At 36.8% G+C, this 25566-nt stretch overlaps 1 protein-coding gene across 1 annotated transcript in view; it reads right to left on the minus strand.

The window, feature by feature from the left end:
- Positions 1 to 481: 481 nt before the first annotated feature.
- Positions 482 to 25566, minus strand: part of LRRC2 (leucine rich repeat containing 2) — a 52256-nt gene continuing 27171 nt past the window's right edge. The window contains exons 4-8 of the mRNA XM_056325524.1: positions 23120 to 23256; positions 4339 to 4484; positions 2986 to 3141; positions 2001 to 2137; positions 482 to 531 (exon numbers count right to left, since the gene is read on the minus strand). Of these exons, the coding sequence (XP_056181499.1) occupies positions 482 to 531; positions 2001 to 2137; positions 2986 to 3141; positions 4339 to 4484; positions 23120 to 23256 (626 nt within the window). The remainder of the gene's footprint in view (positions 532 to 2000; positions 2138 to 2985; positions 3142 to 4338; positions 4485 to 23119; positions 23257 to 25566) is intronic.

Consider the following 25566-nt stretch of genomic DNA (forward strand, 5'->3'; position numbering starts at 1 on the left):
ATGCAAACATCTATGTATGTGTTTGCACTTTAGATACTGTAAAGAGCTAAATGTGTTATATGGTCTTAAGAATATGACAGATCACATTCATATTCTAAATTAATCCTTTCCCTCCCTTATAAAATGAAATCTCTTTTTAAGATGATGATTTATGTCCCACTGTTTCAACTACAACATATAATGTCTTCATCCTGAAGGCATCTATGCCTGTGTATACTTTATTACAGTGAATATTTACTTTCAGAGGGTCTATACCTAAATTAGTGGCTGTTGCTGCGGACTTGAAAATACATTGATTTAAAATGTGAAACAGCATCTTATGAAAGCTCTACTGCTCTTTGTCTCATCTGTAGTTACCAGGAACAACTAGAAATTAAAAAAACTCATGATGATTTTGAAGTGCTTCTGGCCATCTATGGTTTCCAATGTTTTCTATTCAGGTGGATAAAAACAGAGTTATTCTGATATCCACTAGTGATGTTCAGAGCTGAAGACTAAGTAACACTTTCGTAGTGTAGGAAGGCACAGAATCTGCGAAAAGAGAAAAAAGAAATACATCTTAGACTTCAGCTGTGTAATCTGGCACAAATAAATTGGAGACCTTAGCTAGAAACAGCTAGGTTTGGTTTTATTTCAAAAGTATGCTACAAGTCATCTCTGTGCTATGTTTCAGAAATTCAGCTGGCTCATATTACACAGAATCTATTCCTTCTCCAGTCTGCTTTTCAAAAGCAAGTATTGGTATAATCTATAGCACAAGAGTTCAGCAGTAGGAAATCCAAGACTGATTCATGATCCAACCTCATCATAAAAAGCATGGAGGTAAGTCTTGCCTAGGAAGGCAGAAAAGTGTATCCCTGAGCTGCTTTGCCTCAAAGAAGTATAAAGCTGGCCTGTGCCTGACAGGGCCAAATGCAGGTTTTAGGCAACCTGGTAGGCATTATCTTAAACTCCACACTTCACAAGTACATGGATACAGCTCCATCACAACATATTTCACAAGTATCTCTAAAGCCAAATTATGATCTCAGTTTTTCCTCCATTCCTTCTCTCCCTTTTAACCACTGTTGCTACCATTATCAGAATCTGGCACTTTTATAGCAGAGTTCACTTTAGAAGTAGACAGCTTGAATACTCAAATTTGCAGTTTATGGACATCAAAGTACAGAAGTCTAGTATCAGAACATGAAAAGTATGCTGCAGCCGCATCCTGTGGCCTGCCTTTACATTTCTCTTCTACCAGGTATTGTAGGACCACTACACAGGCCACTTACATGAAATTCAAGGAACGAAAAGATACCAAAAGATTCATTCCACCAAAATTCATTTCTGTGCACAAAATCCCAGAGTTTGAAACAGAATCTATCAGGTATTTTGGTTGACAGGAAGTTTTGCTTTTGTTTCCTAAAACGTTTTACTAAAAAAGACTACAGAGATTGACAGTTACTTGATTAAGGTAAGTATAAGACAGACTAGCAAAATAAAATAACATGTAAACTTCCCGATGCTGTGCATTAAAGATTGTGCAGTGATTTTTGCTACAATAATTTTACAGTGGTTAAGCAATTAGTGCATTGATACAAATAAAAAACATTCTATCAATGCAAAAAGCATTTCATATATACATTGTATTTCTTTTTGAGACGGAATTCAAAATCACTTTTTCTGCAGGAATTCAAAATCCCTAATGCTAATCCCAAAAAATGTAATTAAATCTGGAGAATTAGGATAATCATTGCATATATTATTATTGAATTAAGGTTAGTGCATGTAAAAATGCACTCTTAATTTTATATACATGTGTTCAATAACAGGTGTTTTAGTTAGGGCACAAACTTTTAATAAAACACATTGGACATTCTCACTTTTAGTCTTATTTAATACCGTAACAGACAATTAGAGTTTAAGGATATTGCTTGTAATGTTAAAAATTAATGCTCTAAATGTATTTCTGCATTTACATCCAAGACAGCAGGAAGTTTACTGCAAGTTACACACACCCCTTTCCTTTAGGTCTTCAATGTATGCTTTCATAAACTCTTTCTCAAATTGCTCTCGTTCACGTTCACTTTCTACAATTTCTTCAGTGTCTTCACATACAATAGTTTCAACTGGGCTGTCCTTGAGACTTATGAATCTAGAGAGAGATTAACACAAAAATATATGCAACAATGCTGAGCATGATGTCATGCGGTACATAATATCCCTTTGGTCAATTTGAGTCAGCAGTCTCAGGTATGTACCCTCCCAACCCTTTGCTCATCCTCTGCCTACTGGCCTTTGTGGGGAAGGGTTGAAGAGACAGCTTTGATGCAGCTGGAGCACTGCTCAACAGCAATCAAAAACCTTGTTGTGTTATCAGGATTATTCTAGCTACCAGTACAAAGCCCAGCACTATAAGGGATGCCATGGGGAAAGTTAACTCCATCCCAGCAAGAACCAGTCTAGAGTCTCAAAAGGCTTCATAATCAAAGACATGAGCATTGCCTGCAGAAATGTAAGATCATTGTAACTGTAGATTAAAAGGCCTTTTAGTCTTACTCTGCATGCAGCAACCAGGTGCTGTTTCACAACAAACAATATATGAACCACAACACTATTTAGCCTTTTATCCAGCCATGGTTCCCACTCCCTACAGAGCACTTTTGACAGCACTGAGCTTATCAACAGCTAACTGCCAGACTACAGGTCCCACTCTGGGACATAGCTTTGTGGCTTCAATTAGAGCTACTATGACCAAGTCTACACAGGAATACAAACACATACAGATGCACTATGTGGGGAACTGGCAGATGAAAATCAGAAAGATGAGGCTTGTCTGGAATTCCCAATTTCTCTAGTGCCTCCTTAAAGACTCTGATGTAAATTTGGTCAGAATTTGACCACCAGGTGTGGTAGAAACTGATGCTTGTGAAGGTATGTCTTCTGGGTGCATCTACCTTATCTTCTGAAGAACACGTTCCTTTCTTCTTCACTTTTACTTACTTTAAGCCTGTGGTTGACTCACAGACAGCTGTGGGTATCTCAACCAGGTCATCACCACTGACAACTAGCAAGCTGAGCTTTGGCATATTGACCAGAGCTCGTGGAAGATAAGTCAACTTGTTTTTCTGTAGGAGAAGCGTCTGCAGTTGATCTAACCTGTAAAAATGTAAAAGATAAAGGTAACTTAGAATATTTATTTTAGACAGGAACATCTATCCAAAATAGTAATACAGACTTAATCTGGTGTAAAAGAGAACAATTACATGTACCATCTTTGGCTTAAAAATTACTCATATCACACTTCCACAAATCATCATCAACTTTAATGGATATTTCCAGTCATGGTTCAATATTATAGATATTAATAGCATACCTCTGACAAGTGCTCAAAAGCATGCTCAAGTTAAAATGTTACAAAAATTAATGTGCTTCATACAGAAGATGTTGACAGAACATGATATAAAGGCTCACCATGTGTGCTGCAGAACTAATGAAAAATATGGGTCACCAGCTCACACCTTTGCCCATATGCTGGTTTTTATGAACTAGATACACCTCTGCTAGGCAGCAAATTCCCATCTACGGTTTTTCACTAGTAATTAGTACTGTGGGGAGCAGAAGAAAGACCAGTTCCTGGTCATTTGGTTCTTTGAAGTTATCCCACTGAAATCAATTTAATGTCAATGTTTTCCAGAGAAAGGCATTGGGCTGCCTTTATTTTATTTCCTTGGCTTTTCTTAAAGCAATAGTAATTTGTGGCTGAGCTTTTAGAAGACAAAAAACATAGAAAACCGATGAAACAAGTTTGTACCATTTGACCAGAAGGGTCCATTCCTAAAACACTGTTGCAGGCTATTGTTTATCAGGCCCATTTGGTTTGTTTGAATTCAGGGAAAGATATTAAGTAAGGTTTCAGTTTACTGTCAACTTGTCAATTTAATCACAGGATTCGTGTTAGCTTATTGACATTCTTTGACAATGCAGGCATTGAAACTTTGAGTCTGAATAAGAGTATGTGTTTACTGGGCGCAAGATATCCTGACATTTTCGAGTCTTCAGAATGTACATGAGCCTAAGTCTCAAAATTCAAAACCCAAAGTCAAACAAAGAAAACCTTATTTTGCCATGTCTGTGCCTGATTATGATGGTTTAGTATCAAGACTGGCAACTCAGTACGAAATAAACCTATTCTATCAATAATAATCGTAAAGCTTACATTCAAAACTATCTGATGCATTTCCAAATGTGATTTTTTCATGTGATTTTTCATTAATGGTGTCCCTTGGAAACCTGTTACTTTCTGGATTTGCCTTATAACTCACAAGCCTGTCAATGAATTAAAACATAAACTACCTGTCTATGTCTTCTGGGAGATCTTTCAGGTTGTTGCTGCTAATATCCAACCACTGCAAATTAGACATCCGGAGTACACAAATTGGAATAGAATGGAACTTGTTTGCTGATATGTCCACAACAGTGACTTTTTTCAGGTTACTTAGCTAGAAAGAAGTGGTGCTTTATTTTAGTTACATTTTGCAGATACAAAAGACATTTCATTAATCAAACACTTTATTTCTCCCAAAGCACTTAGAAAAATAAGAATTGCATGGGGTTTTTTACTCAGCTTTTTGCCAGCCTTATCTCTTAGTCATCATTTCATAGGAAAAAGGATTTCAGAAACAACTACCTCCCAAAGTGTTCATCACCTTTCTAACAGTGACAGGGTATTGAATGAAATTTTCATTCTAAAAATACAGTTTCAGATGACACCGAGGCTGGAACCAGACAATGGCTTGATTCCTTCTTAGGTTACATACGAACTAATCTCTGAAGTGACAATGCACAGCTATGATAATTAATATATACCAGGTTACCATTCCCAAAATCAGAGATTTTATAACTCCCACCAAAAATATATATATTTCCTTTGTTACAACTCTGTAATGCCCTGAGAGTATATTGCTAGGAGAACCTTGGAAAATGAAACTTCCAATTTAAGCCAACAGAAAATTTAGTCCAATATTTTACAAAGATCTTTAAAAATATATCTTCCATACTGAAAACTAAATATATAATAAGGTGCACTAAAGCTTTTTATTTACATACTTTTCAAAGGAATTAATATTTTAAGAAACAAAGCTTTAACACAATGAAAGTTAACTACAAATGTAAAATATATCTGTTAAAGAAATAAATGTGTTAAATAAAGCTCTCTGTACTGAATCAATTATTCACACTACCAGTGTTCATAAAACCATGCAGCTAGCTAAAGTGAATGTCAAAGGACTGTGAATGTTAACCAAAAGAAGTATTTTAAAATGGAAATTGTGTCTCTCCGCTTCTAATCACATGTCACCATCACAATCTATCTCTATAATTCCTGAAAAACTACACTATAATATATACTATATATAATATAATAATATATATTAAATAATATATATAAAAATATTATATACTATATACAATATTACATATATACTATAGTGTATATATATACACTATATAGTATATAGTAGCAAAACAATTTCATTGGTCTTTGCCTGAAGGTTTTTTAGAATGTAGAAAACAATTAGGAACCAAAAACCCCAAACCAAATATATTTTCCACTTCCAACGTGAGCAAAATGCAATCACCAGCATAAAGTATGAAAAAAAATTAGAAAATAATAAACTAAATTTTGAACCTGTGAGAAGGATTTTTTTATTATCATTTATTAAGAATCAAGTCCTGTTTTCTTATATTTTATGGCCAAACTTACTGCAGTACTGCCAGACATTCCTCTTAATTTGACCATGGCCACTTAAAATGTTCACATTCACATCTTGGAGCTATCAGAGCCAGCTTAGACTAGGATTTCTAGTGGATTTTTTTGTTTGCTTGTGGAGTGTGGTTTTTTGTTTTGTTTTTTTCTAGATGTAACCTCATAGTGCTGCCAGAGCTTAAAATTTGGGGAAATCTTTTCAGGGAGATTTACTGAAGTTATCATACTACAAATGGCTACACAATTAAGTTTACCTTTCAGAAACGCAATAGAGGTTCAGAGTTTCTCAATTCAAAGATATAATTTTGAAATCTGACCACTGCATTAAAAAAGCCTTGGTGATGCATTACCATGGAAATGTCTCGCTCCTGATTCAGATCAGGCAAGCACACATTTTATTCTGACACTTCTCACTTCCAAACTATTCTGTCATTTTGAGGACTGACTACTAGCAATAAACACTCACTTCTGTACTGTAAATTTCCCATATACTGAATCTTTTTTCCAACAAAGCAGAACCTCCTTCTCAACAAGGAAAGCAAAGTGACTTGTCTAGATTGTAGCAATGGCAGAATACAGAAGAAATTGGCACCATCTTTACACTGCATTTACTTTGTGGTTTGAAATTATTGTCACAATTCCAAATCCCAAGCAAATATTTCAAGTTTCTCTGCACTCAGAAAGATTTGTTAATACTGCTGACATTCCTTACAACAAACTCTGTGCAAAAGGAATTTAACAGGCACAGAATTAAAACAATGTCCCACAGGCTTAAATGCCACCCAAAATGTTCTCAAACCATCCCAAAATAAGTCATAGTCTTTTAAACACCAACCACCAGATCGTTTTAAAATAAACTGACATCAATGTTCACCCAAGTTCCTAAACACTTTGCTTTCACATGCAGTCACCTGTCACTCTGAAAGAACTTGGTAACATTAACACTAAGTGGTAAAATGATATTTCTTCAACAGCAGTAACTAGTTCTATATGTTTTCCTGGAAACTTTTGGTTGCATTAAAAATTACATTAATAGCATTAATAGAGCAAGCGCTATTATTTTTATATATATAAACAGAGCTATTCCTGCCATTTTTCATATAGTATTGAAATTAATACTTCATTAAATGAAAACCTACATTTTCCAGGAGTTTGTATTTCCATAAATATGTACCAACAAAATATAATCCCATGGACACTCTTGATATAAAGCTTGGTTCAGCCTGCCACAGAATATATGGAGCTGTGATTATATCGTGTAAGCTGTAAACCCTCAGTACTTGTTCTTTTAGCATAATATTTAACAAAACCTCTCAATTTTCTGTAGTATATTGAAACCTAATGGAATTTTTATTTAACCTGTCTGATATGTTACCAACAAACATCTATGATATATGATGCTCTGGAAATTATGGCAGCTATGTATTATATTTTTCAAAGAATCCCATGTATTTTATTTCTTCTTGAAGGACTGATGTATTTTTGCACCTTTTATAACATTTCATTTTCAAACAAGCATGGGTCCCTTATCATTTTTTACGTTATAATTTATATTTGCTTGATGTTGATTTTTGCTATTTTCCTCTATTATGTGACTTTGGATCAATCAGTATAAGGCTTCATGTAAGTTCCATTTTGAAAAATAGCTATATTTGATAGTCTAGCTACCTGGACTGACTTATTGTGGTCTTTACGTTTAATCACTGTTGTCATTTTTATTTGACAAACTGCCCCATTTTGCTTATCTTAATAATTTTGTTCATAGACATAATCCAGATAACATTGTAGAACTCCACTACCTCTCTTTCCTTCTGACAGTTAAACCTTCAGTTGAAAGAAAAGGACACCATGTCCTGGGCTGAACAAATTATTTAATAAACGAGTGTGGTTTTATTTCTTTTCTGCTTTTTGCCATGAAAGGGACTTACTGCTAAGGTTGCATGCAAGTTTATCATAAGTTGCCTACTAATTAGCACCAAAAAATGAAAAGATGTAAAGTCTGGTCAAGCCTTACCACAAAAATACTGTATTTTCTAATTACATGTCAACATTCTGTGACAGAAACAGCATCCCACCAACATCAATATATGACAAGACATAAAAAGTATTAACCCAAAAAAGTCTGTCAATGCATTACAAAAAGGTTTTTGCCCAGAAATTTCAGATTCAGTGAATTAAAAAAAAAAAAAAAAACTTGTACCACTTCAGTAGAATCAGGATATGTTATCTCCCAAAACACAGATTAGTACTCAGCATCACATTAGCTTGCTGAAAGCGGTACAGTATATATGAGAAAGGACCACCCTCGGTGCAAACTGCGCAGTCACCCACTCAGATCTCATGCATTCAAACAAGATCCCCAGCCTTTCTTTCACAGAGTTGTAAGTGTAACCTCTTCTATAGTGTCATTGACATTCCTGGAGAAAAGAACCAGTTAAAGAAACACATACAAGCATCTTTAGAGGCAGAAGGTATATTTCATGAGATATACTTGTGTATCTGTAGCCCAGTTCACCATCAGATTTCCAGAATGGATTTTTGGAGGCAAAGGCATTTAACAGTCAACCCCACCCCTTAATAACAAGGTATTCATTCATGTATTTTATGACAAAATCAACTGAAGCATAAAAATGCTTGACTTTAAACAGCACTTCATTTGGTGGTACCATGATAAGCTAAATCCAAGAAATGTATGTGGATGCAAGTCTTCACGCAAATGGCAATGCTAAAATCTTACATCTTTTGCAGAGTTAATCCACAATCAGACACTGCTATTCTGATGCAAACTGTTTACTTGGAAGTTTATCATTTATCCCCTTTCATCTTTAGAGCATTACCATCATTCAAACACCTAATGTTTAAAGCCAATTATAGCTACGATGATCTAAGCATTAAAAGTTCATAGAAAGGGACTTTGCTTTTTATTAGAGCAGGTTTTGTATACACAATTCTTTCATCAGGTCTGCAAAGAATGAGCAAACTGACTGTATATGCAATATTCACAAAAATGTCAGGTCTTGAGCATTCACAGGTGATTAAAGAACCAGACAGCAATACAAGAAGCTTCATACAGTTAAAAAACCCCAAGAATGTGGGTCATGTGTTTAAGTTTAGGAGTTGTTCCAAGTGTATGGATGTTGCATGCATGAAATTAAGTACCCAATTAATGATTTTCTGGGCTGAATCCAAAACAAGTCTGCTGTCTCAAAAAATAAATTTATGTTGAGTAGTTACATTAAATTTTCATAGTATTGCTGCTGCAGCTACATGCAGTCTGCATATATTGCTACACTTTGCCATCATAAAGTCATCTCATATTCACATCTCCAAAACTTGTAAATAAAGGACACACATTAGAATGGAAAGCTAGGCTCTACCAAAAGTCAGTTACAGGTTTCTCATCAACTTAAATGGATCCAGTAGCTCACCTTGTGCACATACTTTTCAGAAGTTTTTATTAACACCATTAGAAGAGGAAGAGCAGCAACGTCAATAGCATACAGGCATTAACTGACCTCTCCAGAATGTCTTGATAGGAAGTGTTCTTTGAATATATCCAAAGACCCTTTTAAGATATTTTCTGTTCTTCCACCAAGAGACGACTAAAATTGCTCACTTTCACAACGGAATAGAGACAAAGCCAAAAACCTTTTCCATTTCTGCTTCAAGATACAATAGTGATTAAAGTGATACTATTCAAGTGGTACCATCTTCCTTATGATTTAAACATACACAACAATTCTGGTTTGCCATGACAATACTCTGTAGTCTGTGAAGTTTCTTTTCTGATTTTAAAAACTGAGTATGATCATTTCAATCCATTCTGAAACCCAGAGTAAATTACTATTTGCCAAAGTGGGGCAAGGGGAAAACACCCAGAAAAGAAGGTAATTTTATTTTGTAGCTGCTCAGAAAACATATTATAAAGAAAGTTGACAACAACAACAAAAAAATTTAATACACTGGTTGATGGTACTGTTTTGCATTGATAAATTAGTAACTATTCACTTGAAAGGAAAAAAATGTCAAGGATATTTGAAGAGATAATATCAGTAAAAGGGAACCAGGTAATGGCACGATATGGACAGAAACAAAACAAATAATAAGAAAATTTATATGAGAAAAACATTCAAGTGAAACTAAGAATATGGTCTAATGGCTCTAACCTATTGCAGTAGCACCGTTTTGACAATTGGTGATGAAATCTTTTCACCTTATATATATTAATTCTAGGCAATGAGAACAGATTTCTACAACTGATTGAATAGATATATCCTGATAAACTTGGAAACAAGACTTGCGTGGAATGTCAGCCAGAAATCAGCTTGCTTATAAATGTAAGTGGAAGACACAATTTTAAGGGTAAAAAGACATTCTGACTTCAGCAGAGGTCAGAAAGTTTGTGATTTGTGAACTGCTTCCTAGTAAGCCAGGAGTAACTATCTTCATGGTTGTTTGCTTTAAAAACAGAAATGGTAGAACTTTTTGTCTTGGCACAGAGAAACTTCACTAAAATGCACAAAATTCTTGCCTGCTGTGGTGCTGAGCACCAGAGCAGTTTGACAAATACTAATAATTGGCTACCAAGCAGGAGAACCCTGCAACTTGAAACTGGATTTATCTGCATCTGAAGCAGGAATTCCGTAAAGAAAATCCTCAAATTCAGCAAAGTCACAATGGAGACAAATCTGTTTTGCACCCTGTGACATATCTGGTCTTGAATTAGACCTTATCTAGTTGAGCAAACTGTTGCAAAATGTCTATCATCAAAATTATTTTTCTTTTACTGCCACAGACTACATGTGCATGACACTGATAGTACACAAACGTACAATTGAGAACATCTTCAACAATTGAACACGACAGTTCACAGCTTTGTGGCTTGCCAGGATTATAGCAAATTTTCTCTCCCTCCTCTCCTTTTCTTTCTCATACTGTTGTTAGATACATGCTGGGGCCAGAGGGGGGGGGGGGAGGTGTGGGGGGAGGGGGTGTTATACGCTTTCTGTCAGGTGGTGACAAGCCTAACAGGAAAAATTTTGAGTTCATCTCTTCCCAAAGGATTATTTTCTTTCGATATTATAACAATATTTCTAGGAGGCTTTATGTCTTCCTGTGATACAAACATGCAAAACTTGGAAATACAGTTAATATTAGTAAAAGACTCAGATATGGGAGAGATCTTTTCCTGACCTGGAGAGGAAAGCTGAGGAATGGCACATTATAGACACTGTGGGAGAGTTTTTTGCACAAATAGATATTTGACTACTTTCTAAGAACTTGTGGATGCAAATAAGGGCATGAGGCTATAAGTTCTTGTTGTTTTTAGTGCTTCATTGCCATTTTGAACTATTCCATCCAGGCTGTGTCCAAGTAACCTTGGTGTGTCCAAGTAATTTAAGGTATTAAATTATTATTTCCTTATTAAGTGTCTTCTAATCAAAATATAACTGAATACTTATTCATATACTTACTTATGAAACCTTGTAGGGAAGCTTGTGGGGAATCTTGAAGGGTTTTCAAGATTGATTTTACGGGAAGAATTCCCCTGACATGGAATTTTCAGAGAGCTGGCACAGGCACTGGACACATTGCAGCCCTCCAATAACTCCACCCAGCCACATGATCTTTGGTACTGCCCCATGGGTGAGATCATAGGAAGCCTACAAACCTCATCTGCTTTTTACTGGAAATTCTTTAAAGTTTCATTACTTTTTTTTTTCCTTATACACTAATGAAGAAGTTGTTGAAATCATCTTTTTTAAAAAACAAAACAAACAAAAAAATGGACTGCATAGAAAGGTATCTGACCAGGTCCTCAAAGTAGCTAAGAAGCTTCTATATTTCAGGCAAGCTTCTAGGTCTAAATTACATCAGGAGCTCTTCCATCAAGTCAGAGTACCTCAGAAAGAGGTAGGCACAAATACAACTGAAGGCTTGGTCCATAATCCTCCATTGGATTTCTAAATTTTGTCCTGTGTCTCTTAAACAACAGGAAAAAGATGTCTAATAAAATCAGTCACTTGGCCTGTCCCTGCATATTTACTTAGAAGATAAATTGCATAGAATCAGGTTTCATGGTACTGAAACAGTATAAACTCAGATGCATTTTACACTTTTTCTTTTATGTGCTGTATTAATATAGGCAGCTTCCAAACAAATGTTTTATTACCCAGTCACCTTCAGATTGTGTTCCAGCAACTTATCTTTTACTTAGATACACATTGCTGCTGGACACATATATTCCCCTAGTAATTTTTTAATAACAACAAAAATAAAAACAACAAAAAACTTCTGCATATTTGTGTATATCATGTGCAATGCCAGATAATATTTTCTGTTGAACATGACATTTTGCAAATACCTATGTAATGCTTTGAGCATATAAAAACAGGAATATAACAAAAGAAACTATGACTACTGAACAAATACTTAGAAGAAGTAACATTTATTATTAGAAGCACGCATCTAAAACTGTCAAGATTTTCACAACTGCAAATAAAATCTAATATGGAGAGGTGCAAGCTAATAGAAGAACAGTGAACTACACACATTTATTTGACTGAAACATGGGAAAAGATGAAAAGAAAAAAGTAACTGTATATAACTCAGTGAAAGTCTTGTGTTCAGTATGCACTACTGGTCAAAAAAGCAAATGGATAGTTAGACATATATATACAATGTGATAGGACATATATATATATATATATAATGTGATAACCAATAATTAAACCCTAAATTATTTGCCACTAACTAAAACAATTGTACACCTACATACAAAACACCATGGTTCTTGTCAGTTTTTCTCAAGGAAAAACACAAGAGCAGATGGTATCCAGAAATGAACAGTAATGGAATGGAAAGACTTATTTTTGTTAATTTTTGGGTTTGCGATAGTTCTGAAAAACCTAAATCAAGATTAGGAAAGACTGTAAAGATTGGAACAGTTGAGCAAGAAATGGTAAATTCCTGGTGCATTCTTCCTTCAAAATACAAGAGCACTATAACCAAAAAGCATAGCACTTCCCAATAACATGAAACTTCTAGAAAATTAGAGTATAGGTTTTGCAACAACAAAAGGTTTTCCAGTTTAGAACTCTGCAGAATTCAGAGGAAGCTGACATTTACACAAATAATGAAAAACTCTATTTCAATGTCACAGTTCAAATAAGCACAGTTCAGATTTTTTCAGCCTCAGAATATGGCACAAACATTGATTTTCTAGCAGAATAATACTGAACACTTTATACTCAGCTTGCTTATTGAGATTTCAAAGGTGAAAGCTACTGAAAATTGAATCCTTTGGAAAGCAGATCTGCAACTTAGCAGTGTATTACAATACTAACAACATTATTACCAGAGCATGTAGAACTGCAAATAAAGCTCTGTGATGCTGTGCTACAAACACCCATGTTGAGAGATCTCTCCTTTGCAGCTTTAACACCATTAACAGCCATGACAAGCCAATGAGCAAAAGCAAACAGAAACACAGTGGCAAGAAGTCACATACCAAGGTCAAAAAAAAAGTCAGGGGAAGTAAACACAGGTTTTCTTATTTCTAGTCTTGAGATACTAAGGACCACTCCAAGTATGTATTATGAAAAGTCTCAGGCACCTATCAAGACTTTCTTTGATTATGGTAATAAAATTAATGGGGATTTAAGGTGCTCTATATTTTTTGTAACCTCCTAATTTCTTTCCCTTTTTAAAAAAATGTACTCCAGCATTCTACAATTCTGAAGCATCACATTATGTCCTCAAGTCTAGTCAACCATTTTATTGCCTCTAACCAAGCATTTCAAAGAGCATTTTGTATTAGTAACCTGAAGTCTTGGAGCCAGCTTCTGAGAATGAAAAATATTTCAAGTCTATTAAAGCAGTTTGGGATAGCCTTGCCTCTTCTTAACCATCTCCCTGCCTTGCAAGGACAGTATTTAAATCAAAACTAACAAAAAAACCAAACCAAGACAAACAAACAAAAAGAAACCACTAGTAACATGCAGAAAAAAGACCAGTGAATCATGAAATGGTGATGCCCATGTGTGATCCTGACTCATGTATCTTCTAATTCATTACAGCCCCTCTGCCACCACAATCACACAGGTCAGACAAAACTTTTAACTGACCAGCTCTGTATGTCAAGATGAGACAAACAGCAGTCTCCAGACAGCTTGGCAGCCAGCGTATGCCACCTGACAGGATTGAAGCTAGGCGTCATAGCCCTCAGCAGCAGTCTAGCAGTGCATGCTCTCCCCAGTCATGTATCCTATAACCAGACAGTCAGGGGAAGTTCTGTCACAGTCATACATATTTTTCACACAAGATCTACATACAGGTGGGCACTGGCCACATACACCTGGCATCCACACTGCCCATGTAAACTACTGCGTGGAGTCTCAAGTTTTGGGTGAAGGAATTTGACAGATTAACAGTATCACCTCAGGTTGCTCCACAAAGCAATTGGCTGATGTGGCTGGAATAACATAAGTGATGTGGAAGGAAACAAAGCATATGTCAATTAAAAATAGATAGGAACTAAAAAAATACCAGGATCTATTTTTCAAAGCAAAAGACAAGGGAAGTCTTGAAAATCTCATTCATGCAAAGCTGCATTTACACCATGAAGCATGAAGTTACATTAACTTGACCATAACCTTCATAACTTGTGGGTTTATTGTTCATAAAACTACCCACATCCTTCTGAACTCCAGCAGCAGTAGCTAGCTTTATAACAACTCACAACAGTGGACTAGGTAAATAATCTAAATGGTGGTGAAGAGTCATCTCTTTTTCTATATTTGTTCTGACTTTCCCAGCCATTAGTTTCTTAACCTGAAACTCATTGTGCTTTACACTGCAGTTCAGAAGCGTGACAGAGGCCCAGGTCTGTGAGCCGGTTGTCTCTTCAGTAAGAAAAGCAGGAACCACTGTGCCGTATCCTCTACTGGATTCCCTTGTGTATTCAGCATCATTTCCATTTCATGTTGGGTCTAATCTACACTCTTTTGCCCAGCACTAGTCAAGGAGAGAGCTTAACTGACTGAGCTCTAAATGGGACAAAAAAAATCAATTAAATCTGCTTTTAGCTGATAGGGCTGACTCTTGTCTTTATGCCTTTGCCACTGATCAATGATGGTTAATAAAAATCACAGTCAGCCTTACCAAGTGTTGTTTACAGCTGTGAGAATTTGATCAATGATGTAACTACCTATAATTAGTTAACAACTGATAAGAATGTATTCAGCAATAAATTAAATGCCTTAACTTCAGTTTGATTCTCCAACTTTATTCTTCTTACAGAATAAATCATACCTCTCATTAGTTGCACTTTATGGAATAAAAAATAGCATATTTTTCTCTCCCTTCACCTACAAGTCCCTTCTCAGTCTCATCAATCCATGTATGTGGGCACCAGAGATATTTTTCTTTAAGTTAAAATATGCAAATGAGATAGTGTTATGTATTTGTTCTCTTATTAAGTAGTTATATAAAATCTGTCTCATTATGTAACTGGTGAACAGAGGTTATATAACCAGGATTTCAAAAAACTATTTTGCTATTGGACTTCATGAGATTTTGAACTGTTTTCAGAGAAAGCAGGACTGGAACAGTACCAAATACTCTTTCCTACCATTGAATTCTTTTACAGTTAGATTCATGCTTTTTCTAACAACATAGCCATGTTGTGGTGTTCACATTGTGCCCTTTTGCCCATTGTTAAGTCTTCCCTTACACTGTAAAACTACTTCTCTGTCATTCCCTACTATACAAAAAATTCAGACTGTGAAAGGTGATGTTACTTTTATTGAACTCATATGAAAGGTAAAGGAGAGGTCGCTGGCACCACAGCATGGAGGTAGGCATGGGTCGGTTCTCCAATGAAGTGGGATGTTATTATTAGCTACTGACTTGTTCTGATAGTGGAGTGGTTTTGAGTGATGCTATATTAATTGGTAGACTTTGGAAGCACAGTGTCAAGAACAGGATCAACTGACACACTTTCCTGTGCCTAAGTGCATAATCCTGTTTCCTAACATAGATCCATGCCCTTCTTTAGCCCCTTGTCTATTAAAACATTTGTGAGAGCTCCTGCAGCAGTAAGGTGTCCATGAATCTCCTCTGACACCTAACACCTTTGCACCTGCTCTTTTGGGTTTCACACCCCTCCTGCTAGCATTTGATATTACATCTTATACCAGTTCCGTAAAACAGCTGTTGCTTTGCATGGATTGACAGCACTTTGGCCAACTGTATCGGAAAGCAACTCGTCAGGAGCACTGAACAAATCTGAAGAGAATGCAAGCAATGAGCAAAGAAAGGCAAGGTGAAATCCTGTCTAACAGAAATGCAAGCCAACAACTGGAAAAACAATTCTGAGACTGCAAAATGTATGCACAGAAATGGTGGTCTGATTAAAATCAGCTGCACTTTTGCCAGTGATTTAAAAAGAAAAATTTCACCAGAGGTTGGCTTAATGCTGTTGGCTTCACAGTAGCAAGTTAAGCCCTTTATTATACCACTCTTCTCTGCTTTGTGGTCCTGAAAATCCTACACAAATAAAATTCGGGTTTTAATACATAAAATGCATGACTCCTTTGTAAATATCTAAAATTTCTACAAATGTGAAAATTTTGCAGGTTCTTTATAATCCCATTGAATGAGAGGCAGGAGCTAAGGATGAGCTTGTCTGGTGCCAGACTCAATAGTGAAATCCCTGGGAAATTAATGTCCTGTACCTCTTTATGTGTATATTTTTCATTTTTATAATTGTTACATACATTTAAAAAAAAATGGCAAGGGAAAGAAACAGGTTTGGAAGTTTACAGCTTTAAAGAATAACGGGCTGGTAAAACAACCTGTCTTTTTACATTTCTATTGAGACTGCTGGTGTCCTGCCTGCATAACCAGGGTATGACTTTGGGAAGTGTGAGTCACAGATCATGAAGACATATTACATAGAAATGCCCAGTGGGGACGTATTTGAAGTGTGCCCACACTTGCATAGTACTTCTGCCTCTGCTCTTCCTGCTAAATGTTTTCCTTTGCTAAGTAGGACTGGTCAGAAAAACAGAATCAGACCAAAAAAGCCTGAAAACTTTCCAGCTGCTAAATCTCAGTTCCTAAATTTCAGTTCTTAAAGGAAGCTTCTAAGAAAGATGGGGACAGACTTTTTAGTAGGGTCTGTAGCGACAGGACAAAGCATAATGATTTTCAACTGAAAGAGGTAGGTTCAGACTAGATATAAGGAAGAAATTTCTTATGATGTGGGTGGCAAAACACTGGAACAGGTTGCCCAGACAGCCCCATCCCTGGAAGCATTCAACATGATATAGGTGAAGATGTCCCTGCTTGTTGCAGGGGTGTTGGACTAGCTGACCTCTAATGATTCCTTCCAATCTAATGTATTTTATGATTCTATGATTTTGAAAGTTCCCAAAGTCTGTACTTGCTTATATCAGGACTTAGCTGAAACCTTCTATGCATCACAAATACAAGATTTTATTTGATCTGTTGAAAACACAGTGTGCTAAAACAGCCAGAAAGCATAACCTTGCCATTTCTCTGAACTTCAAAGATCAGTTTATACAGGATTGACATGGAAAAGCAGGCTTACATACATATGCTCCTTCTTTGACAAAGTATTCATATGCTGTAACAGTCTCTGTCTCATTCCTTCACTTTGTACTACCCAGACCTCACAGAGAATACAAAAAACATTTCAGATTGCTTGCTGGGACTGCTCAGACGTGGTATGGAACACTGTTCAAAGCAGAATAACTTTGCAAAGCCCCTTTTCAATTTATTTTCAATATCAGAACATCTACCTGTAAGCATTTCTGTCTTGCTGTTGGTAGCATGGATTGTCTTGCCTGTCCTGTGACTGACAGCATATGCCACACCAGATAGTGAAGATGGAGGAAATAAGAATTTCTTTATCTTCCCTCTCTTCTCCCTAAAGTTTCTTCGGGTCACAGATATATAGATACGTTTGGCTAATGTAACATTATTAGCATTTTACAGTATGGAAGAACTAGCCCTTCAACAGAGCAAAGCTGTTTCTTTGAAGTATCAGCACAAAGCAGGTATTCTGCCGTGCACAGGTAATGTTAATTGGGTGATTCAGTATGCAACTGTAGACAGCAATACTTTCTGAAGGAAGCACACCTCAAAATAAGGTCAAAGCAGTTTTTCTAGAAACCTATATCAGAAAACAAGTTATTTATAATACCACTTTTATTCCTAGAAAAGCAAATTAGTTGCATGTGTATGAAAATAGCAATAGGAACTCTATGCAACAGTTAAAATACAAATACTAGCATCATACTAATCCTTAAACTCACACACACAAGGTACAAAAAAATTTAGAAGCAAATCCATCTACCCCTCCCCTTCCTTCTGCACCTACAGAGTATGGTACCCAGTGTAACCCTACTATGCTAGGGGAGGGACTGAATAACATAGAGAGCATGCATCTCCTAAGGATCTTAGCTAGAGGAACAAATTCAACTCTACAGAGGAGTCTTATCAGCTATGTGCTATCTCAGGGAAGATTGTGCCCTAAACTTCATAGTGCACCTTCCTCTGCTGAGCCTGGTTACTGAAGCGTAGAAATATCTGTTATAAATTGGCTACATAAATGCAATGTCACATATTGCCTTTTCTAAAATTTACATTTGATTTAAATTTATATTTTCATCCATGTTCAGAGAAAGGCATTCATAATTTACAAATGTAGCCAAAAGAGATTTGAATTCAGCTGCAGATACATAAACCTTTTCTGCTAAAGTACTTACTTTGCAATTAATATTAATCTAATATTGAACTTAAGTAAAACTTTATAAAATTTAAAAATTTTTACATCCAACAGTAGAAGAGAGAAAAAAAAATGGAATAGTAGACTTTAAACCAGCTAGTTCTTCCTTAGTCATAGTATGGAATGGTATAAAACCCTAAGAAAATAAAAGATGAGAGCATACACATTCAATATTTTTTAATGGAGCACCAGATTACCTCATTTTAAGATTCAGTGAGAATACTTACAGAGTGCTGGAAGTGGCCTTTAAAAACAGGGAAAGAGATTTCTATAAGAAATGAACAGACAAGTGAGCAGTGCATTTGCCTCCTGATGCTATGGCATAAGGCATGTCTCTCAAGGCATTACTCCAAAGCACACTCAAATAGAAATTCTGACAGAAGTCCAGGTATTGGACATAAATGTTCCTAGTAAGTAGGCTGATATAGCCACTCCCTGAAACAGGTTGCATTAGGCCAACAGAATGCTATGGTTTGGGGTGGGGTGGGAGGGTCCCCACATACTGAAAAATGTGGAGGTACCACTACCAGCTATTGAATCTATTAACAGAGAATAAAGATCCACAAGATTTCAGTTGTGCTAGAGCATCTCAATCATTACATACTTAAGCTTAAAACAGCTGCATTGAAAATGAAAGTGATAGATTAAAAAGGCAAGAAGTACAGTCATGCTGGAAACCTCCTTAACAACTGTAGTTTACCTGAAAAGTTGTATGATATAAGGTGTTTAGCATTTTGTCTTTCCTGAAGTTTCCCTGTTTACAAAACAAATAACAGACTTAACAGACTTCATAAGAGTCTACGAATTTCTTATGTGGCTGACTGACAAATTCAGGCACAGAAACAGCTGATATGCCAGCAAAAAAATTATACAAATATATGGTAGCTGTCTTCACAAATTAGGAACTTCAATTCAAAATAGGTATTTGGTGACACTGTATGCTTTTGTGTAATAAGCTATTCTCACCTTCTACCACTTCTGGGTAGCAACTACAGTCATGCGTTATATGATCAATCTCATTAAAATATTTTTCCCCTTAAATTAGCTCATCATGTAATATTTTTTGTCTATTAAAAAAAAAAAACCACAACAAAACCTAAACACTTTTCCTAAGAAAGCAAAAAACAAAACAACCAAATAAACTAAAAACTTCAAGACTTCTCTATTTTTTGCACCTGTCATAAAGAAAATGGATAGAAAGGGTACAGGGAAACTTATTACTGAAGATGTAATTCAGCCTCAGCGTTCTGATGATCTCATAAAACTTCATGGGTCTGTCAAAAATTTTTGACTGAATTACAGGAATGTTATCAATCTCTTTGAATCCATTTTCACATATGTTATCAGTGTCTCTCTGGACATTATTCTATGTACAAAACCAAGGTAAAATTAGACTTTGATCATTTCTGCTGGGCAGAAGTTTGCTCTTATTTCTTTTGAAGTTTTGCATCGAAGAATATTGTTGCTGTCCTCTTGCATTTCTTTAACCTTCCCTGAAGAAACTTTTAAGCATTCGAAAGTCAAATAAAAATTGGACTTCTAGAAGATGATGAACAGGAAACAATTTTAGCAATTCTCTACCTTATTTTGTGTATCGGTTCCCAAGTTTTCTCCTTTTTTTTCCTAATGTTGTAAATGTAACACATTCACCTACTAAAGCAAAGCTTGCATGTACTTGCTCATTTATACTCTTTAGGTCCCAGTGCTCACACCACAAAAGAGAATGGTGACCAACTCTTATGAGCATTTCACTGGATTAATAGACATTAGGAACAATTGTATTGGGTAATAATTGATCTAACCTGTTGAACATGGGGTCATAAATTTTTATATTGGGTGTCCACGGCAAGATGCTGGCAGCATAGGGGCTGCAGGGTGTCCTCTGTGGGAAGAGATCAGGGACTGCCCCAAGCTGGACACAGACAGTTCCAGCCAGCACCAAAGGACCCATCATAGGACACAGCCGAGCTCCTCAGCCAAGTGTGTGATGCCACTCTAAAAACTTATCTAAGAAAGAGGAAAAAACACTGGGGGGGGGGGGGGGGGGGGGGGGGCGGGGTGGGGGGGGTGTCGCAGAACAAAAAGAGTAAAAAACAGCAGAGGGAACACCATGGTCAGAGCAGGAGCAGAAGGAGGTCCTCCATGGTGAAGCAGACCTCCACACCACAGCTCACATAAGACCCATGCTGCTGCAAATGTATCTGAAGAAAGTGAAGCCCATGGAGACCCCATACTGGAGGAGAGGGAAAGTGTGAGGAGGAAGGAGAAGCAGCCAGAAACCACTGTGTAGTGACTATAACTCTCCTCACCTCCCCACACCACTCAGGGCTGGGAGAGGAATCTGGAGTGAAGAGGTGGAGTCGACCTTGGGAGAAAGGTGAGGAAAGATGCCATTTAATGTCTTTGTTTCTCAGTATCCAAATATATATTGGCAAATATTAATCTTCCCCAAGTACAGTCTTTTTTGCTCACAATAATAAACAGTAAACAATCTCCCTGCCTTTTATCTCAGCCCATGAGCTTTCTTATCCCATTTTCTCCCAATGTTGTGCTGAGGAGGGAGAGGGAGTGAGCGAGCAGCTGGGTGGGTGTTTGGCTAGTAGCCAAGGTTAGCCCATCACAACATTTATAGTGTCTTTCTGTTTTCCCTTTTTAGACTGTTAAGATCAATTAAATATTTTAATTAATTAAATAGTTACCTGCCAGCGACTAACACTTGTGGCCCATCTGAGAATCAAACATCAGACACCTATTACATTATCAAGGACACTGATGCAATTGCTATGAATAACATCAGCCATATTGAGTACACCAAAGGCCAAACACTTTGCAGCATTATAAATCATGTGACAAAAGTGTTCCTCTAATTGTCTGTTTGGCTTCCAAAGCTGCCTTGTAAATGTTAACGGGAAACTAATTTATAAACTAAATCAGAAGAGTTTGTGTAGTGTACTTCCCAGGGGTCACTGCAAGTATATATTAAGTGCTGGCCTTCAGACAAATGTAGAAACACAATGGACAACACTACTATTTTTCTTCTTGACCTTTTAGACCATGCAGGCATTATATTGTTTCCAGTTTTTGCTGTTATATAGTTATTTGCACAGCTCCAAAATTTTTGCATAGATTGTAAGTGAACCCTTACCCAGTTGCCTACACTCAGTTCTAGTGGCGTTCAATCCCATTGCATTGGAGACTGCCAGAAGGGAACAATGTTTTTGACCTTTCCAAGAGAGACGCTGGTCTCTTAGGACTCAGCCCTTGAAAGACTTGCAAGCACAGTCAGGTTTATGTGCATAGACATAAGTAAGCCTTTGCACTACAAGGCCTTTAGAAGCAACCAGAAAAATACTCACTGATTTTAACACAGTAGTGATTGGGGCTAAATTCACCATTCTAGTCCACAGGTTTGAATATACTCACTTTTCCTAGATGCTTATATTTAATTCCTCTGCCTGTTCAGGATATGTTTTTCTGATTCCATTATGGCTCCTTTTTACCACTTAAGTTTTACCTGGTTGGTCCCCTATCTTTGCTACCCGAAGGAGGAGGAGAGGAAGGAGAAAGGAGACCTGCACTGTTTGCGCTGTTGCTAGCTAGCATTTCTATGCCGTGTCCACTTATGATGTGAAGCTGTTTGCCCTTTATTTCTGTTTCCTTCACATCATTTTTTAACTATTCTTTTCACATTAACTTACAGTGAAAAGTAAGAGGGAAAAGTTAATTACCATTTGCATTTCCTCAGAACAGAACATAAACATGGCCAAACCAGATCTCACATAAGCTTAGTCCACTCCAGCATTGCCTGTAAATCACCAGTAACAGACGTTTGGAGAAAAAGTAGGATTCAGCAAAAAGCCTGACACTTCTCCCTAAAGCTCCCCCCACTCAAGCCCCAGGAATTAGGACATTAAGAATCTGAGAAATAGAGATGACATCTGAAACTGCGGTTAGGTACCAGCCAATGGTTTCATTTCTCTGTGAACAATAAGTCGCAGAGCAGCAGTGGCAGAGGGCAGTTATGCATCTAACACAAGAAACAATGTTGGTGCATGCCTGGGAGTCCTTTTCTCAGTCTTTGTTATATATTCATACCATGCCTCACACGTAATATCCCTTTCAGACATATTTATTCTCATATCAACATGCAGTGTTGTTTATAGAACTCTCCATACTCTTTTTAAAGGAAAACCAGTACTGGGAACAAACGAAGGTTGGTATGTGAATTTAGCTGTCAAAATGCAGTTCACTTTCACAGAAAACAGCTATTCACAACCTGCTCCTCATCACCGCTGGCCAAATCCCCTTTGGGACCATGTCCTCCTTCATATATCAGAATAAATACAAGCAAAATTTAGTCATTTGAAAATCAAAACAAAGAAGCTTGGTCCCACTTAACTGCTGCTAAGGTATTTTCACTGACACTACTATTTAAACATTACTGCTAAAAACTGCAAGGAATGTGATTTTATCTGTTAAGAAAACATTTTAAGACTGTAATAAAGTACTTATAAGCCTAATATAAAAGGTGGAAGAAACATAGTTTATTTTCTTACTTCAAATGGGAGCTCTGCTATTTCCATATTTCCAGACAAATCCAGTTTTTCCAAGTTTTCACAGTCACCCAGTTCTGGAGGGACCGACTTCAAATTATTGAAACTGACATTGAGCACTTTGAGGTTTTTTAAGCAGCCTGTGAGAGAAAGATAATTAAAATCAAAAGAGACAGAGGTAAAGTAAAAATAAAAGGCATAGCCAGTTTACCAAAGAAAAAGCTCCTTAAAAAAAAAGTGCTGATGAATAAAAGATTAATAAATATTTTCAGCAGCGGTCACTAATGGGTGGGTGGGGGGCAGGCAACAATGTTGTGTTGCATTCATGCGGACTTCCCTTAATCAGCAAGGATTTGGGTGAGAATTTGAAAGGAAGCGGCAAAGACTAGCAAAGATCTTGATTCTACCAGGGATGAGATACTTACTGATCTTATCTGAAACTACAGAAGCTGGCTCTTGGTTTGGCCACTTTAGAAAACTTGCCTGCTAACTGAAAAGTATCTTACTATTTTTTATGGAACCTCTTAATTGGGAACAATCAATCCTACTAAAATTACTACATCAAGAATTCTGTATTTTTTATCCAGCGTTTCATACTTTTGATTATAAAAGATAATGGACAAGTGTGTTTGTTTCAGTGTTTTCTTCATTGCAATTTATCATCCTTGTCAGCTTAATTCAGACCATTACAATATTCTAGGCTACGTTTAGTCACATGTACTTTCTGTTTCTTTAATTAATAGCATTACATATTCTCCAGTAAAAACAGGTTTAGAAACATCATTAAAAAGCAAAATGTATTATACTGAAAAAATGCAAATTATACCGTGACATAGTCAAAAGGGAAGGAAGTAAAGAAGTTGAATGTATCAAATAGCTGATGTGTTAGCAACAGGATCCTTAAATACATACATAACAAAATGAGAACATTCAACAGACAGCTGTGTTATTGATTACACAAATGATCATAGAATCACAGAATCATTAAATGGTTTCAGTTGGAGGGGACCTTCAAAGACCTTCTAGTCCAAAGTCCAGTCCAAACTGACTTTGAACACTTCTCCCATGATGAGGCATCCACATCTTCTCTAGGAAACCTATCCCAGTGTCTCACCACCCTCATTGTAAAAAAATTCTTTCTCACAGCCAATCTAAATCTGCCCTCTTTCAGCTTAAAACCATTCTCCCTTGTCCTGTAACTACAGGCCCAGGTAAAAAGTCTTTCTCCATCTTTCTCATAAGCCTGCTTTATATATTGAAAAGCTGCAATAAGGTCTCCATGGAGCCTTCTCCAGGCTGAAAAAACCCAACTTTCTCAGTCTTTCTTCACAGGAGAGGTGCTCCAGCCCCCTGACCATTTTCATGTCCCTCCTCTGGTCCCACTCTAACAGGTCATGTCTTTCTTGCACTGGGAACTCCAGAACTGGATGCAGCACTCCAAATTGGGTCTCACAAATGTGCAGTATAAGGGGAAAATCACTTTCTTTGATCTGCTGACCATGCTTCTTTTAATGCAACCAAGGACATAGTTGGTTTTCAGGGCTGCAAGCACACAGTGCCAATTCATGTGCAATTTCTCATCCACCAGTATCCCCAAGTCCTTCCTTTTGGGGCTGATCTCAATCCTTTCATTGCCCAGCCTGTATTGGTATTGGAAATTGCCTCAGCCCAGGTGCAGGATCTTGCGTTTAGCCTTGGTGAACCTCAAGAGGTTCACATGAACCTACTCCTCAAGCCAAAGTCCCTTGGCGTATCAACTGTGCCACTTAGCTTTGTATCATTTGCAATATTCCCCTCTTCAGTGATATTCCTGTGATATCGCCTCTAACTAGTGACAAAGTACAGCATTCACAAGCAAAAGCAGCAGTAAGAAACTTACATGCAATTCACCAGTTGAAATCAAGAGATAACATCTTCTGTTGGCAAACTAGTACAAGACGTACACGAGAGTCACAATTTCATATTATGTCAGTCTTCTATTTATAAACAAATTTTTAAAAATAATCTGGTGTTTCATGAGATTTGGATGACACTGGAAAGAATCTCCCTACGGTACATCTCAAGCACTCAAAACTGTCATAATAGTGAGCTTATCCTTATGGTACTAATGCTTACTTAAACTCTCTCTAAAGCAAAAGTTATTTTAGAGCTGATCACCTTCTGCAATGTGTGGAAAACCTTACCAGAGGCCAGATGGTGCTTCCACAGGCAACGACAGAGAAGAAACATAAGGAATTGAAAGCTGCACATTTTTTTTCCCTGAGAAATTGCTGTTTTCAAAGGGAGAGGCATGCAGTTTGATGGCTAATACTAGCAGCCACCAAATCACACAACATTTTACATAAACCCCAGAGTCTTTCTTAGACACAACATTGTCTTCAAATGACAACTGGGCTATGCATATTTTTCTTACAGGTGGCAGACAAGCCGTATATGGTAAGAACTCTGTT

The sequence above is a fragment of the Falco biarmicus genome, chromosome Z (assembly GCF_023638135.1).
Source record: "Falco biarmicus isolate bFalBia1 chromosome Z, bFalBia1.pri, whole genome shotgun sequence".
NCBI classification, from domain to species: domain Eukaryota; kingdom Metazoa; phylum Chordata; class Aves; order Falconiformes; family Falconidae; genus Falco; species Falco biarmicus.